At 43.1% G+C, this 15,021-nt stretch overlaps 2 protein-coding genes across 3 annotated transcripts in view; one reads left to right on the top strand and one right to left on the bottom strand.

Annotated features, from left to right (window-relative positions):
• Nucleotides 1–9,057, top strand: part of GSAP (gamma-secretase activating protein) — a 47,718-nt gene extending 38,661 nt beyond the window's left edge. For both annotated transcript variants that reach the window (XM_084515332.1, XM_084515331.1), the window contains exons 25-31: nt 812–882; nt 1,338–1,432; nt 2,780–2,899; nt 4,150–4,211; nt 6,126–6,230; nt 6,387–6,480; nt 7,525–9,057. In XM_084515332.1, the coding sequence (XP_084371458.1) occupies nt 812–882; nt 1,338–1,432; nt 2,780–2,899; nt 4,150–4,211; nt 6,126–6,230; nt 6,387–6,480; nt 7,525–7,625 (648 nt within the window). In that variant the 3' untranslated portion in view covers nt 7,626–9,057. The remainder of the gene's footprint in view (nt 1–811; nt 883–1,337; nt 1,433–2,779; nt 2,900–4,149; nt 4,212–6,125; nt 6,231–6,386; nt 6,481–7,524) is intronic.
• The window catches only part of CCDC146 (coiled-coil domain containing 146), a 72,232-nt gene continuing 66,193 nt past the window's right edge, over nt 8,983–15,021 (bottom strand). The window contains exons 17-20 of the mRNA XM_084507510.1: nt 13,405–13,533; nt 12,371–12,508; nt 10,757–11,005; nt 8,983–9,514 (exon numbers count right to left, since the gene is read on the bottom strand). Coding sequence (XP_084363636.1) covers nt 9,311–9,514; nt 10,757–11,005; nt 12,371–12,508; nt 13,405–13,533 — 720 coding nt within the window. The 3' untranslated portion in view covers nt 8,983–9,310. The remainder of the gene's footprint in view (nt 9,515–10,756; nt 11,006–12,370; nt 12,509–13,404; nt 13,534–15,021) is intronic.

The following is a 15,021-nucleotide window of genomic DNA, read 5'->3' as shown; positions in this document are numbered from 1 at the left end:
CAGTTCTGTAGCTGAGATATGGAAGTGGTTGCACATGACAGCAGTAAGGCGCTGGCTCGAGGAAGTTATTTCAACCTTTTCATGCATGGTTTCTCTCAGCTGCAAAAGCTTTGAAAGCCCAAGTGAGAACAGGGTTTGTGGCTTTCGTATGCTGATGGTGTTTTGGAGGACAGCCTGGGAGCAAAAGGAAGCAACAACGTGGGCCAAGAGATTATTTTAATTCACTGTAGACAAGAAGAAAACTCAGTAGAGGCAGGGAGGCATTTGCTTGTCTCATCTTTCCTCCTTTTCAGGGCTAGATTTATGATTGCTCCTGTAGACTTTTTTATTTTTTCTTATTTTTTTTTGGCAAACCAAATATTGCACTGTCTTCAGCGAGATCCAATTTTGTCTGAGCCCTGGGGACCTTTCCTTGCCAAATGCTCAGTCACTTGGACGCACAGTTTTGCTTTTAGGGCAAACAGATTTTTGAGAAATTTATGCAAGAGTGTGAGATCAGTTATCACTGAGAAGCACGATGTGTCGGGGTGCTGTGTGTCTTGCATAATGCTTGGATGAGCTGGGAGCACTTTAAACTTCTGGAATATGGCGATCCAGTTACGGTTCAAATTTTAATCACTTAACCATTTTAAGCTCCCAGGAACAACAACAACAAAAAAAGGTAAATGCTGAAATTTTAGTGGGAGGAGTGCCATGATAAGCTTATAATCTCAAGTGGTGTGTGTAATAAATAAAGGCTAAGGATCTCCTCTACACAGACTCCTAGAAATGTTCAACCTTTTTTTTTTTTTTTTTTTTTTTTTTTTTTTAGCTGAATCTGGTGCATCGAATAATGAAAGAAGTTTGGAAGAGATACCAGCTTCATTCCTGCATCTTCTGCTTGTGAGCAAGTCATTTCTTAAAAGTTTTCAGCCTGCCTTTTAAAACATGGGCATAATAATTTTGGTCTTCAGCAGTACTTGCCTGAGCAGTCAGTCATACTGACATTCACAGTAAGCACTCTCACTGATTCTTTTAATGATCTTCTTGGTCTTATCAAAGTCAACATGAATATGAATCGTGCAGGCAGTTTTATGGCTGGAGCTCAAAGCTGCTGAATTCATAGAGCTCTCCTGCTGGGGAGAGGGCGTTGAGCATGTATGAAGGCCAGGTCACTTACACCAGCACTCAAAATATTTCACCTGCTGCTGTTGATACCAGGTACTGCTGAGAGACTTGCAAATGTTCAGTAACTGGAGAAGGAGAAAGGGGGCATCACAGAGCCTTTGTGATTGACCATATTACCAGGAGAGTGGGGGGATTTCAGGTTCCTAACGCGTTGCTATTTTGTTAAACAGTGATGAGAGAGGAAGTGCAGCAGAGTTTGCCGTGTTCCACATCATGAGTCGAATTCTAGAAGCCACAAATGGCATGTGCATGCCTTTACCTCCTGGTAAGTCCTGTGTTTTACTGTTTTAATCCCTGTGTGAAGCAAGCCGTGCTATGAATTCCTCCCAGGAGAGCTCTAGCTGCCTGTGTGCCAGCTTTGCTTTGACAGTATTTAAATCTGTTCAAGACAGTTACACGTAGTTTGGTCCAAGTGAAATGAAACAAAACTGGTTAGTTACTACAAACAGAGACAAAACATCAGAGGTGTACTTCTCCATTTTCAGCTTCCAGTGGAGCGCTTGGGCACAGCCCTACCTCAGAACTAAGATTTAGACTTTTTTCACGATTTTTTTTTTTTTTTAGGTGAACTGGACTTAAGTGTCAAGAGCTACAAGGGAAAATCCTATTTGGGAGCAAAACCAGGGTGTTTTTTCTTATGTTGCTCTGCTATTTTTCAATTTTATCCTGAAAGGCTTGTCCCCAGCCTTGCTGGAAGAGTTGATCTTGACAGTAGACATCAGTTTCCTTGAGCTCCTCCTGATCACTTTGTCTTTTCAAAGCACTGGTTTGTTTTTTTAGGGGAAGGCTTGTTAACACTGAACGTTTAGATTTTCTGTGGCTGAATTTGCCAAGGCAGACAGGGAATTTACAGCCACACTCTAGATTTAGACTGGATTTTAATCCTTTTAAGGATTAAAAGGATTAATCCTTCTAATGGCTCTTACAGAACGATTGAGCTTGCTGTCATGTTGTTAGCTGTAAGACCAAGGCCTAGCTGTAACTGCAGAATGGCAGAAGCTGATGGGAGGGTGTTCTGAATGTGATCAGAAAAAAATACCCTCCTGTCTGTTTCTGCTTTGTTCATCTGTTTGAACCTTCTTCTAGTTTGTATCTTCTGATCTGTCTTCAATCTGTGAAGCTGGTTTTGGTGTGGTTTTGGTGTACCTCAAACTTCAACTGTGTAGGGGCAAATGCTGCCATGTGATGGTGTCCTGCGGTGCAAGACCATCATCTGGCTGATGCTCAGTGGGGAACTCGAGTCTTAATGCAGCCTGTGGGAATGTGTGGGTGGCAGCCACATACAGAGCGTGGTGAGGCCTCAGATTTTGATTAACCGGGAGGAAAGGAGATAAAAGACAAATTAGTGGCATGATTTGGATATAAGCCAACAGCTTGGAGATATTTAATGCCTGAAATGGCTGTTGTCAGGCCCCTCAGATTTCTTCTTCCTGGCAGGGTTGTTGTTGAGAGGGGCTTAGAGGATGCCTACGTGACTTTTGATAAACTGATTTCCTCACTAGCTCAAAGTGGTTAGAAGTTAGGGGAGTGCTGGCTTTAGCTAGAGTAACGCTAGTCACTAATACAAAGTGTTGAAAAAGAAAAGTTCCCAACGAGCTTACCTCTCTCATAGGTTTTCACACTCTGCACTTGGGGCTTGGCGTTCGGTGTCTCCCTCTTCACACTCTCTTACACTATATCGACAACGGAGTTCTGCATTTGACAGAAACGTGTGTCAGGAAACTGCTGAAAGGTACAGTGAGTTTCTCTTGGGGGGTGATGTCCTTGCAGGCTTTCAGACTCAGACACGGGACGTACTGCCCAGGGGATTCAGCTCTTCTGCCAGCGTGCTGTTACAGTTGGGGTATAGCTGAGGGTGTTGCTCAGCTGAGAGGAGAAAATTTGGGCTCATACTATATCATACGATGTGACTGAGCATTATTGAAGCAGACAAAATATCTTCAGGGAGAATTTGAGCTTGCCATTTTTCCACTTGGGGATTTTTAGAAAAGTCAATGCTAATGATCACATGGGAATTGGGGGGCAGGAGGGAAGGTCTGTGATTATCCTTGGAAGTGTACACTTGCATGTAAGGATGTTAGTTTGCTCACTGGTGTTGCCTTTTGTTTTAATTAAGTTTGGGACAAGACAATCTTGGTACTGGGATTAACAAATAGGTAGAAACTCTGTGCTGGGAAGGAAAAATTCAAAATAAGCAAACAAAAACCTACCTGACCCAGCTTCCCAGCATTTTTAGTAGATCATGAGTTTGTGTACTCCGAATGTGATGTATTCTGAATATCATTATGCACCTAAAGACAGGAGTTAAAACCAGTTCTGTCTGAACCTGTGTAGTTGTGAGGAATAGATCCTGTGCTTTTTGGGCCTTTTCCTCTCAGCAGGAACTGAACAGCCTGTTTCCACAGAGGGGACACTGGGGATCATTGAGGTCTGAGGCTTAGGAATGAAATGGGGAGTGGGACAAATTAGCAGTTGTAGGCACGGTTAATATTACACACACATTAGTCAACTTGTCTAGGTAAGAAGGAAGGAAGAGAGAACTGTAGCGTGTTTCCTGAGCTACAGGAGCGCTGCGATATGAGTCTCCAGCAGTAATGCATTTCATCACAGCTGCAGCCATGTTCTCTTGTAATGTACTGCTTGCTTCTCCTGTGTTAAGAGAAAGGACACAGTGTTTGTATTAGTCTGTGCCTGGTTTTTATAAGTTAATATTAAAAATGTGGGCAGATCTACTTAGTCAAAATGTGTTTGAATTACTGTACAAATTATTACCAAAAATGGTGAAATTATATACAAATATACAGAAAAACATTTCTATAATCTGTATAAATGTAAATAACTCTCCTACTAACCCTTGGGTAAAACTAAAATTTTCATTTTGTTACGGAGATACCTCTTGAGAATGTCTTCAGTGGAAATCAGAAGTTTTAGTTGTGTGTTTACCACCAAAGGGATTGGCTTTCTTTTTCGTTTTGCTTGTAGATCTGGATGACACGGAGAAGAATGAAAAGCTGAAGTTCAGTATTGTGACGAGGCTTCCTGAGGTACCTTTGGACGTTATTTCTTGGAATGTGGGAGTGCTACAAAATTCCTCCCTGTGCATAGGATCAAGCCAACAGAAGACTTAGCTGCCATTCAAGCAGGGCATAGAAATAACCCAAACCTCCAAAGTTTCTCCATCTGCTGCTCGTAACTTGTAGGGTACCCTGATAACTTAAATCATAAATCTGTCTGTAGTGTTTTGCAGTGACCCTGCAAGAATCAAGTTGACGAGATGGGTGCTGTTCTGCTGAGTACTCATCTGCATAAAGCAATAAGAGTTTTATGTTAAGAGTTTTTAATAAGAGTTTAAAGGATTTCTGGATTTTTTATTTTTATTTTTTAGTATCCACAAATGTTTTCTCACTTGTGACCTCTTTGTCTGTATTTGGTTTATTCATTTTATCAAATATGTTTAAAAGCTGGTACAGTAAAGGCTGTAAAATCTGATCCCACCACAACCCTGCGGTGATGTAACTACAAGATTTCCCCCTCGGTGAAATCCCTCAGCCTCGCTCATGCAGCACGTGACTTGCTAGGCACATGCTGCAACTTGCTGTCGGTGCTTCTTTGAAGGTTTCACGAGAAGAGAAGATTGCCTCTCTCTTTTCCCTTTCTGCTGTTAGCGCACAGCACTGTGGAGGAAGTGCAACATCTGTGAGCAGAGAAAAACCAGGGATCCCCCTCTGGGAGTGCCTTTCCGTAGAACAGGCTTTTCTCAACATAAACTGCTCATTGTTTGTTCATTATGGACTCGTACGTACGGTCCAAATGGCCAGAAGTGCTGCTTCAGTTTTCCCCTAACAAGGGCTTCTTTATTTGGCAGCAGTTTTGAGAAGGGGTAGGGAAGGAGGACTCCACAACATGTGCTTTGTCCTCTCTCTTGTTTTGGGCCCGGGTTAGCGAGTTGAGGTCATGTGGGGCCTCTGAGCTGTCAGCCCCAGGCCTGGTGGGTGGGGAACACCATTGAACCGAGCTGAGTGCTGTAGGGAACATGTACTGCCAGCTACACACAGTAGGCTCAGTGCCTTATTGTGTCAATTTAGAGCTTTGGGAAAAAATGCAGAGAATAGATTGTTTGCCCAAAAGGACACTTTGGGGTGACTTGGACTATTTTGAGTTCAGGTTACGTTCACTAGATGACTTCAGAAGCAAGTATTTAAGCAACATTGAAACCCTTCAGAATTTCCTAAATGAACTCTTTCAGTGGTCTGTGTTTCATTACATTGAAAGTGGGAGAGAAATGGATCTAGACTGGGAGAACAGCGGGCACAGCCAATCTCACAGCGTTCCTATTTGCTTGCTTTTTGCTTGGGATCGGAAACTTTGGGACACTTTGAGCACCTTTTGCCTTTGGGAATGTGAATCAATTCTACCGTTTCCCAGGACAGTGTCCTAAATAATAGGATGTAAAATCTGTTCCTAGTGTCTCCTTGTTGGCATTCTGCTTTTGTAGGCTTCCTTCCACTGAGCCTGAGAGAAGCCCTGTTCTGACCAGAGCATTAATAAACGGGGCGTCTTTGCTATTCTTTGGGAGAAGAATGAATCTAAACCAGAATCAGTGTAAGGCATAAATGGTCATTTTAAGCCTCCGTTGATGCTTAAGTACACGTGCAAAGTTGGGCAGAGTTGATGGGGCAGAATGGTTGACTGAAACTTGCTGAGTAGCTGGGATTTGATTTTTATTTTTATTTTTTTTTCCCATGTTCTGGGAGCGTGTTGTAAGCTCTTAGCTACTGGCTCTGAAAGGGTGGCTCTGTGGGTAAACACAATGACATCTTACCTTCTGTCATCAGTGTATAAAAGCAAATTTGTCTGTATTAAAGCCTGGATTTTTTGATATTTTTTTTCTCCTTTTTTCCCTCTTAAGTTTCCACAGTAATGTTTTATGTTCTCAATTTTTGGTTTTTGCTTACTAGGCTCTTGGTCAAAAGGTCCGTCAGTTCTGGAATCATCCAATAAATGCGAATTTCATCGCACGGAAATATGTGAAGCTTCTGCTTGAGAAGCTAGGGAGTAGGCAGGTAAGAGCACATAAGCCCCGTTTTCTTTTCTTTATCTTTTTGCTCTGATAGCGTTGAGATTCCTGACCTTGCTGATAACCATACCACACTGAAGGTAATGCTGAAACTTGGTACTGTGCAACTGTGTGAACTAATCTGATATGTTCTCCCTTACAGTGTAGCAGGCCTATCTCCGAGAGACTCCCGGTCCCTGTAGAGTTTTTGCCACTTAACTACCTGACTAACATGCTGGCAGAGATAGAGAATCAAGGTAACTTGAATTCTGTACTTTGGAAGACCAGTAAGTGTTACTCTTTGCTCACGCTCAGCTATATCTTGACAATAACAGATATAGCTGGGTTGTAAAGCTTCAGTGCTGTTGGACATGTAGGTTTGGGTTTCTTTCTGCTGATGGGAATTGTCAGAGCACTTGATCACTGCGCATCTTCTCATCCAAATCCTCTATGTGTTGAATTCAGTTGGCAAGCTGGCGCACGGAGTGGTAGGAGGTGTTACTCTGTGCCCGAATGGGGAGAAGGGCTCGTGCGTTATGTACGCAGCGTGGTGGCTAAAGCACTGCTGCTCAGCCAGTAAGCAGGGGCAGCCGCAGTCAGATCTTCCACCTCAGGGGAGAGTGCTCAGATCACTTGGGTGGGAGGTGCTCTGAAGTAACAGGCATCTCAGAGCAGTACCTTTTGGTGACATAAGATTCAGATTGGTTAGGGCACTTGCTTCATACAAGGAAACCTAAGCATCCAGAGACTTTGAATTCCACTGAAAAAGCAAGTTGCAGAAAGGAAGCATTATGCTGTGTAGTGTGATTGGCCGTGCCTTTACCAGAAAACAAATTAAAGTCAAGATAAGGACCCAAGTGCTAAAATAGAATTGCGTGTGTATGGACGTCATCCCATTTAGGAAGGAAAAAGGAGCTAAACCATGTAGATGCATATGAGAATGTGCCCTGATCTATTTTATGTACTACATTGGACTACAAACATTGCCAGTGTGCCTAAATCTTGTTTTGGATCTTCAGTGTAGAATTTATATGGAAATCTGTAGCAGCCTCCAGTGAAGGTCCAGCTTTCCTCTATATGGGGTATTGTGTACTTGTATCCCACTAACAGGAAAGTTTCTGCCATGGGTGAGCATCCAGGCAACTGCACTGAAAACTGCTGGTGTTTTGTGTAAACAAAACCATAGTTCCACCTAACCCTTGCATTTGGTTATTGTAGGCCAAGATGTTTAATAGACTGTGGGACTTAGTGTACAGGAACACAGTTCTACAAATGCTAACTTGCTTATTGTGTTCTTCTAGGTGTGCATCCGTATGAAAAACAAGATCATGTTAATGTAAGGTTTGTGGAAGAAGCAGCACTGAAACACACTATGATGCTTTTGGGCCTCAAATATTCCTGAAGTAGCTTTCAACCGCACGTTAACTGTGGGACTTATAGAAGTTTTTCACACGGAAGTGTGCAACCCATTGTTTGTTCTTTTTTTTTTTTTTTTTTAATTTAAATGTCATGTTTGCCAAATAATCTGCAGGTTTGGGTAGCCAGCATTACTGACAGAACCTACTCAAAGTAGCATTTGGTCCAATGTATTAAGTCTGAAATTACTGACTTCTAGAGAAATCCTAGAGAAATGCACCTGACACAAACTCAGGTTTTCCAGTACATCTGTGGTTTTCAGTCTGAAGCCTTCAAATAAGGGGACCTAGTGGGTATCAGAACATGATGTAGAAATTGGAGTTAAAATAGTTGGCAGTAATAAGAAAGACAATGCTGAAAAAGGTAATCCAGTTGTATAGTAAGAAGTTGACCACTCTTTCTCATTCAGATTAATAAGAGCGTTTCCTGGTGTGGTTTTGTAAAATAGGTAAGGATAACAAATGAGAAATGAGTTTTTGTATATAAGGCATCCATAATGGTGTATTTGTTCCTTGTGGTGGTGAGGTTGGGCTTCTGCCTCTCGAATTGGATTCTAAAATACTTGTTTTTTTATAATTAGGACAAAACGTAATCTTAAAATGCGTGTGATGGGGTTTGTTGTTTTTTTAAGATACGTATAATATATTGAATGAAATACAGGGCAAGAAAAAAACTCGTTGGAAACTTGCCTTCACAGCAGCTTGGACAGAGTTCTGTGTAATTCTTTCCTTCTAACTTTTGGTGTTACAGTTCAAACCTCAGCTTCAAAAAGACCTGATGGAGGTTTTCTCCTCTTCTTCAAATTTTTTTTATACATAACTGACCCAGGTTTGGGTTGTCTTTTTTTGTTGTTGTTTTGTTTTACTTTTGAACTGTGACATTAATTTCAAGTAGTAATAGTGGTTTGGTATGCAGGGAAAATCTTCAATTCCCGCATGTGGGATTTCTGCAGTCTGCGTTGGATTGAAAAGTAACTGGATCACAGTTTCAGACTGTTGAACTAGTGAAATGCATTGACAATTCAATAGATTTTGGAGGTTTTCACTACATCCTCTGATAGATACTCTGGGCAGTTTCCACTTCACTATTCCTTACCAGTTGAATGAAAAGATCCAGTTCTCAGAAGGGTTCAGTACACACTTGTGTCTCAGCAAGTTTATGGTCATTCCCTTGTTGCCATTACTGGAGAAATGTTACAGCTTTCTCAGTAACTGCATGGAGGGAAGGAATATTTTTATCAAAACAATTATTTTTTTCTGGCAATCCCAGACTGCAGAAAGCTCTGATGGTGTGTTTGTATAAGATGTGGGGGCTTTGTTCGTGTGATATTAATAACCAGGGAAGACTTTCTAGGCTTTTTTAATGAAATGTACTATAAGAAATACTCAGATGCAATAAAATTTCACCTGGAAAATAAAGTATTGTGATAATTGGTTCTTTTTCTTAACATTTTAAAATACTGCACTGCATTTGGCATACCAGGCTCCTCCTAGCCATAAGGAAGGAACTTGTATCCCTGACATGGCTAGCATGCTTCTGGCACTAAGTACTACTTTGCAGTATGGAATTTGGCTAAACACTAAGGGACATTCCTTCAATGTAGTGTAAATGCTGTTGATTTGTGAGATTCAACCATTGGTAATGGCCTCTCCTGCTCCGGATGCTGTCTTTTCAGATTTCAATTGGCTTTACAATTGGTTTTTTGAAGTGTCTCATATTTGAACCAGGTTCACTTGGCTTGAAAGGAGCCAGGGCACCATAGGGCCGTGGCAATGGGAGGCTGTATTCATCGTTTGGGATGTAGGCAGTTGGGCGCTGTTCTGCTGTTGTGTGGACACAGCCAGGCACTGCTGCTTGTTCCTCTTCTGCAGCCTGCTGGAAAAAAAAAACACATTCTGTTCACATGGTGCTTACGTGCTTTAAAAATGCCATCAGTACTCTTCTGAGCTCAAATACAGAATGCCCAACAGGGGAAATACTGTTAGTCTAATCCTTAGCAAACAGGTGAGTATTAGTTGTTTGTTGAAAAGAAGCATGATTCATTGACCGTGTAGATGGGAGCTTGTCCTTTTAATAAATATTGTATAGTCTGAACATGTTGTGCCTTTATTATTAAGAAGATGAGTTAAATGAACATATAAAAAAAAAATGTAGAAAGATGCAGAAATTGCAAATATGCAAAATATGCAAAAATGCAGATGTAGAAATATGTAGAATATGTAGAAGTATCTCAGGAACAAGATAGTAGTTCTGATGCTTCAGAACCTAGGCTGTATTTATGCTGACAGCAGCTGTTCCTGTAACTGTTACTGCAACAAGCTCTGGTCTACAGTACCGAAAGGAAACTGAGTCATAGCAGGAGGAGAAGTTAATGACAAAGGGTTCTTATTCTAAACCAGTTTTACCGCAGCAATTCTGCGTGACTTTGGGTTCTTTAAATGTATGCACTGTGTATTCCTCCCCCAGCTATGTGCTTCTTTCAGATTTCCGTGGAGTGATTGAATGAAGGATCCATACAGCAAAAAGCTCACCTGCTACCTGCAGGAGTTCCCTCAGTTATACACATCTCAGTTGTCTGTGACTTTTTCTTCTCTGGAAATCTGCCATTGGTGGCAGTCTCAACTAAAGGGGTCCCAGCTGCAGCCAGCAGGGTAGAACTGGAAGCACTATTTGATCTGCTGCCCAATCTGATTTCTTGCTACTTCTCGTGTTCACTGCATCTTGATATGTGGAGGATGCCAAACTTAGTTCTGAACCTCAAGCCCTACCTTTTGTGGCTTTACATCAAACTGAAAGCAGTACTTCACTGATGTCCCAAAACATTGTCACATAAATCACTTCAATGATTGAAAATAGATCTTACTTTGAGTGTAATGTATTCTCTCATTAAAGTTTGATGAGTTTGGTTCTAAGTGGTGTGCCAGGCTGTAGGTGTAGTTGCACAAATCCACAGGGTGCTGCTTCTGTAGTTGCCCGTCTGTGCCATCATCCCCACCAGCCCCTGGAGCTCTGTGGCTGTCAGCACACAGCTATGTAGGGAGCTAACAGCTCCGCCAGAAAGACGAGCAGTGAAAGAGGAGAAACTGAAGACCTGCCTGTAACAGAGCAAAAACTTACTCTAGCTCTGGCTTCGGCTGCTTCTTTATACACCTTCTCATTGCGTAAAATCTTCAACCATTCAATTTCTGTCTCCTTGGGAGGAGGAAGGCCTTGGTCTATCCTTGCTGAAACAGTCATCAAAAATTGTTCTTTGTCTCTCATTTCCTGCTGGAGTTTAATGGCAAGTGCTTGCTTCATGGATAACTCTGCAACAAGAGCCATCATCTTCTGGGTTCTGTCTTTAATCTTCTTCTGTAATTCACTTATCTGGAATAAGTGACAATTTTATTTTAGGTCTACCCTTCAGATGCTGGATATGACACTTCAGTAAGTACAAGGTACACGAAAACAAGTCCAACTTGACTCTGTTTCCAAAAAACCCCAGTTCTATACTTAAAAATAACTTAGTGAAACTGTGTGTGTGTGTTTCCTGTGTACACTCTGAACCATAGAAACCTGCAGCATAAAAAGTCCCAGTTACTCCAGTGCAAGTTACGAGAAAGCGTGTTTGTAATTGTAATCTGCCATTTTCAGCCGAATGCCAAAACTTCCATTTACCTCAAGGGCAGAGAGAAAACCTAGATTCTGATTGAGCTTGTGCACAATTAACTTCTTATTGAGGTGTAACAAGTCTGATCCCTACAGGATAATTCAGTGATAATGTGGGCAAAGCTGTGCTGTGGGGTAAGTTATCCTTAGCAGAGTGACAGAAAAGGAACAAGATGGGAATCCTTGATTTGGACTGGAGGAGAGTTTAAATTAAAAAACAAACAAAACAAACAAAAACTCAGAATATTCTTAAATCTTTTTAAGATTTAAAACTGAATTTAAGATTAAAACTGAACTTTTGTCACACTGCCATTTTTACAGTAACTTATTAGCCAGTGGCCATAATTTCCCAAAGACAAACATCAGCCATGTTATTTCCCTTTCTGTAGACAATGAAAGATTTGCTCTAAAGGTGTTTTGATTTAAGCATCTCCTAGTGCCAAACCTACCAACTAAGAAAAAAGTCAACCCTGGCCTTGTTTTACATTAATTATGTCACTTTTTCATTGAGCTCTGCTCTATTTTTCGTTAAGGAGGTGGGGGTGAGAGGATTTTTGCTCCTCCACAAATAATGCTACTGGCAGCTAAAAGGCAATATCTGTAATTACGTAAAAGTAACTGCACTGAAAATTACATTTCTTTACTACATGGTTCTCCTTACTTAAATAACAAACTGTCACATTTATCTTCTTTGCATTGGAGGCAATATGGGACTTATCTGGCTTTTCCTTTTTTTTTTTTTGGTTCACTGTTTGTGTTTGTTATGGAAAAACAGTTCAGTAAACATTCGAGAGGAGGATTCTTCCAAGTTTGCAAGCATTCAACCTGAGAAAGAACTAACATGTTTTGGTGCAACATCTATTTATGATGCAACCGTCTTTCTAAAAGAAACATTCCCAGTGCTGTTGCTAGGCCCACATTACTGTTATTACCAAATGTCTAATTTTTTACGGCTAACGTATGATTTGCCTATCAATAATCCCAGCCGCTAGTTTTGTAATTTGCAAGCGGGTCATCTGCCCTCTTGCCCAGCTATTTTGTTTCACGTAGGCCAGCAAGCAGAGCGTGCAATCCCCTTCTTACCCTTGTGGCTAAGAGCAGCGTGTCCTGCCGCCCGTTCCCTGCTGTGGCGCGGATCCTGGCTGTTAACCGGGAAACGTGGTCGTAGAGGAAATCCATCTCCAGCAGCCTCTCCTCTTTCTGCACCAGCTCTACCTCTATCTGCAGCGAGAAGGAGTACACACAACACGGGTAAATGGCAGGGGAAGGTGCAGCAGGAGCTGTTCTTGGGGTTGGTTGGAAAGAGTTGACAGCTCCTGAACTAATACTGGCCAACAGCCATGTTCTTCACCAGCAATTTTCCCCAAATTTTCACCCAATCCCCTACCAGGCAAAAACTTAAGGTTGTTCTCAGTCTTCCAGATTTTCCATGTCTGTCTGGGCCCTTTAGGTGGACTGGGGATTACACTGACAATATTACTGCCTTGCCATGATTTTCCCAAGAGCAAGTAATTTTTTTTCAAAGATTTTTTGAAGTATCAAAACCAGGTGTGTGGCCCTTTGCCTGGCCTGGGTGCCATTTAGGGAATGGGCTATTTTTTGTCTCCTTGTTGTAGTGGAACCAAAGCAGTAAAGCCAACCCCTGATAAGGGTGTTGTGTTTTATCCTAATTTGTGTGGATTGTAAGAGGACGGTGGGACTGCCTCCGTGTCACAGCGCGGGGGCTGTGGTGGGGCAGCTCAGCGCCACTTGCAGAGGTTGGACAGCTTCACTCATCGGTTTGTCATTTTGCATTTACTGTCCTCTGCCCCATTTTCCATGTCAACCCTTGAGTGCATTTGGAGGGGCTGTGAAGTGCCGATGATGTGAATTAACCAGCTGAGGGAGGGTGATGTAAGCCAGGTGCTCTGCACAGAGCCTGCCGGCCTCTGCTGGGGGAAGTCAACATCCCCCACATCCATTTTTCTTGGGAAGCAGGCATAGGGCTGCAGTTCCTGCTAACCAGTCATAGATATAGTAATTCCTCTTACAGAATGCCTATTTTAGAAATGAAAAACATTTGCTTTTTCTAAATAAGGTCAATCAAAGTGCAATTGGGCAGTAAGAAGAGGTGCTACCTGTTCGATCTTCTTTCGCAGTTCGGGTGGCGATGGGTCCGTCCCTCCCAAGTCTCGCTTTCTGCTCTCATTTGTAGGGTCAGCAAGGATTGCCTCCATCTGTTTAATCCTGTCCTTGCACTGGGAATACTAGCAAACAAAAACCCACAGCAGTTATTTGTGCAGACTGGAGGCAAAAAGCCCCGTTATTACTCTGTGAGGGGAGGTGGCAGGTCCTGGTGTGTCTGATTTCCTGCAGTTTGCTGTGTGGTTTGCAAACGAAGCAGATGGGGCACACGGCTCTCAGCCATGCTTGCTGGCTGTGCCCGGTCTTGGAAGCAAGGCTCTGGCCTTGGGGGAGCATTTGGGGTGCAGAATGATGCTGCTCAGACACTGAAAACGTTTCCCTATGAAACCAGAGGTGGATGGTGGAGATACAGCATTCTTACCTGTTGCTAATGAACAGGAATTTACCTTCCGAACATCTTTGGAAAGTTAGAAAAGGGCAGCCATGGGGGGAGCTGATGCCTTCTTCAGCTTCTGCTGGGTGGCCTGGATGAAAGTTGGTTTGTCCCAACCTATGTCCTTTGGGCTGTGCCAGGGCTGTGCTGAAAGCCGCTCTCTGTGGGCCCTCAAGGCCAGGCTGGATGGGGCTTTGGGCAACCTGGGCTGGAGGGAGGTGTCCCTGCCCATGGCAGGGGGTTGGGACTGGGTGGTTTTTAAGGTCCCTTCCAAACCAAACCATTCTGGGATTCTGACTCTCACCGGTGCCTGCCTCCTTCTCCCACCCCAGTCCCTGCCACCTGCTGCCCTGCGCTCAGCCCAGCCCCATGGGTGCCACCAGGACATGTGGCAGCACCTGCTGGGCTGGCAGCCTGGGCATCCTGGTGCCCTGCTGCCAAGCACGGAAGGTCTCGTGCCTGGAGGCTTCCAGATTTTCTCTGCTCGAGTGCCTGGATGTGCCTCGTATCCTGACGTGACTCGGCAGTGACACCGAGTGCTGGGAGCTGCGACCCAAAGCGCAGGTGTTCCCTGACCCTTCTGACGTGAGAAGCTCCCAGGGAAAGCCACTTCCCAGAATACACAGATGGAAATCCATGTTCCTCCCTGAAAGTGTCCGGACTTTCAGGACTGACGATGGTTTTTGTGCGTGTTGATGCACAGCTGGCTGTCTGTCAGCACGTTGTCACACACCAGGACATGAGCCCCGCGACTTGCTATAAATGCTATCCTGCAGCTACAGGGGATGACACGGTTATGGAAATAGTGGTCACTGGCTCTGAAATCTATGGAGGGTCACCAGGAATACAGAGTAAATGTTTAGCTGTTGCTACAGGGATAGGGCTGTTTTACTGAACTGAACAATTTGTGTTTAACTGCAGAGGGAAAGCTGACGGGTAGCCGTGTGTGGTGAGGAGCAGCAGCAGGGTGCTTGCTCTAAACACCCCTGGCAAAGTGAAATTGTGCAGATCCTTCTTTTTGTCTAACAGCCAACAGTAAAAACCTTAAATAACTACAATTTCCTCATCAAATCATGATTTGGCTTAAAATGTATGCCAGTCAGTATGCAACTGGTTTCAGGGGTACTGCAAGATTTATTCTTGCTTATGCTTTAATAAGCAGCTAAAACCCAAGCCC

Source organism: Aythya ferina (genome assembly GCF_964211825.1).
Source record: "Aythya ferina genome assembly, chromosome: 1".
In the NCBI taxonomy this organism is placed as follows: domain Eukaryota; kingdom Metazoa; phylum Chordata; class Aves; order Anseriformes; family Anatidae; genus Aythya; species Aythya ferina.
The sequence above is the reverse complement of the archived record's forward strand: the minus strand, read 5'-3'. Positions and strand labels throughout refer to the sequence as shown.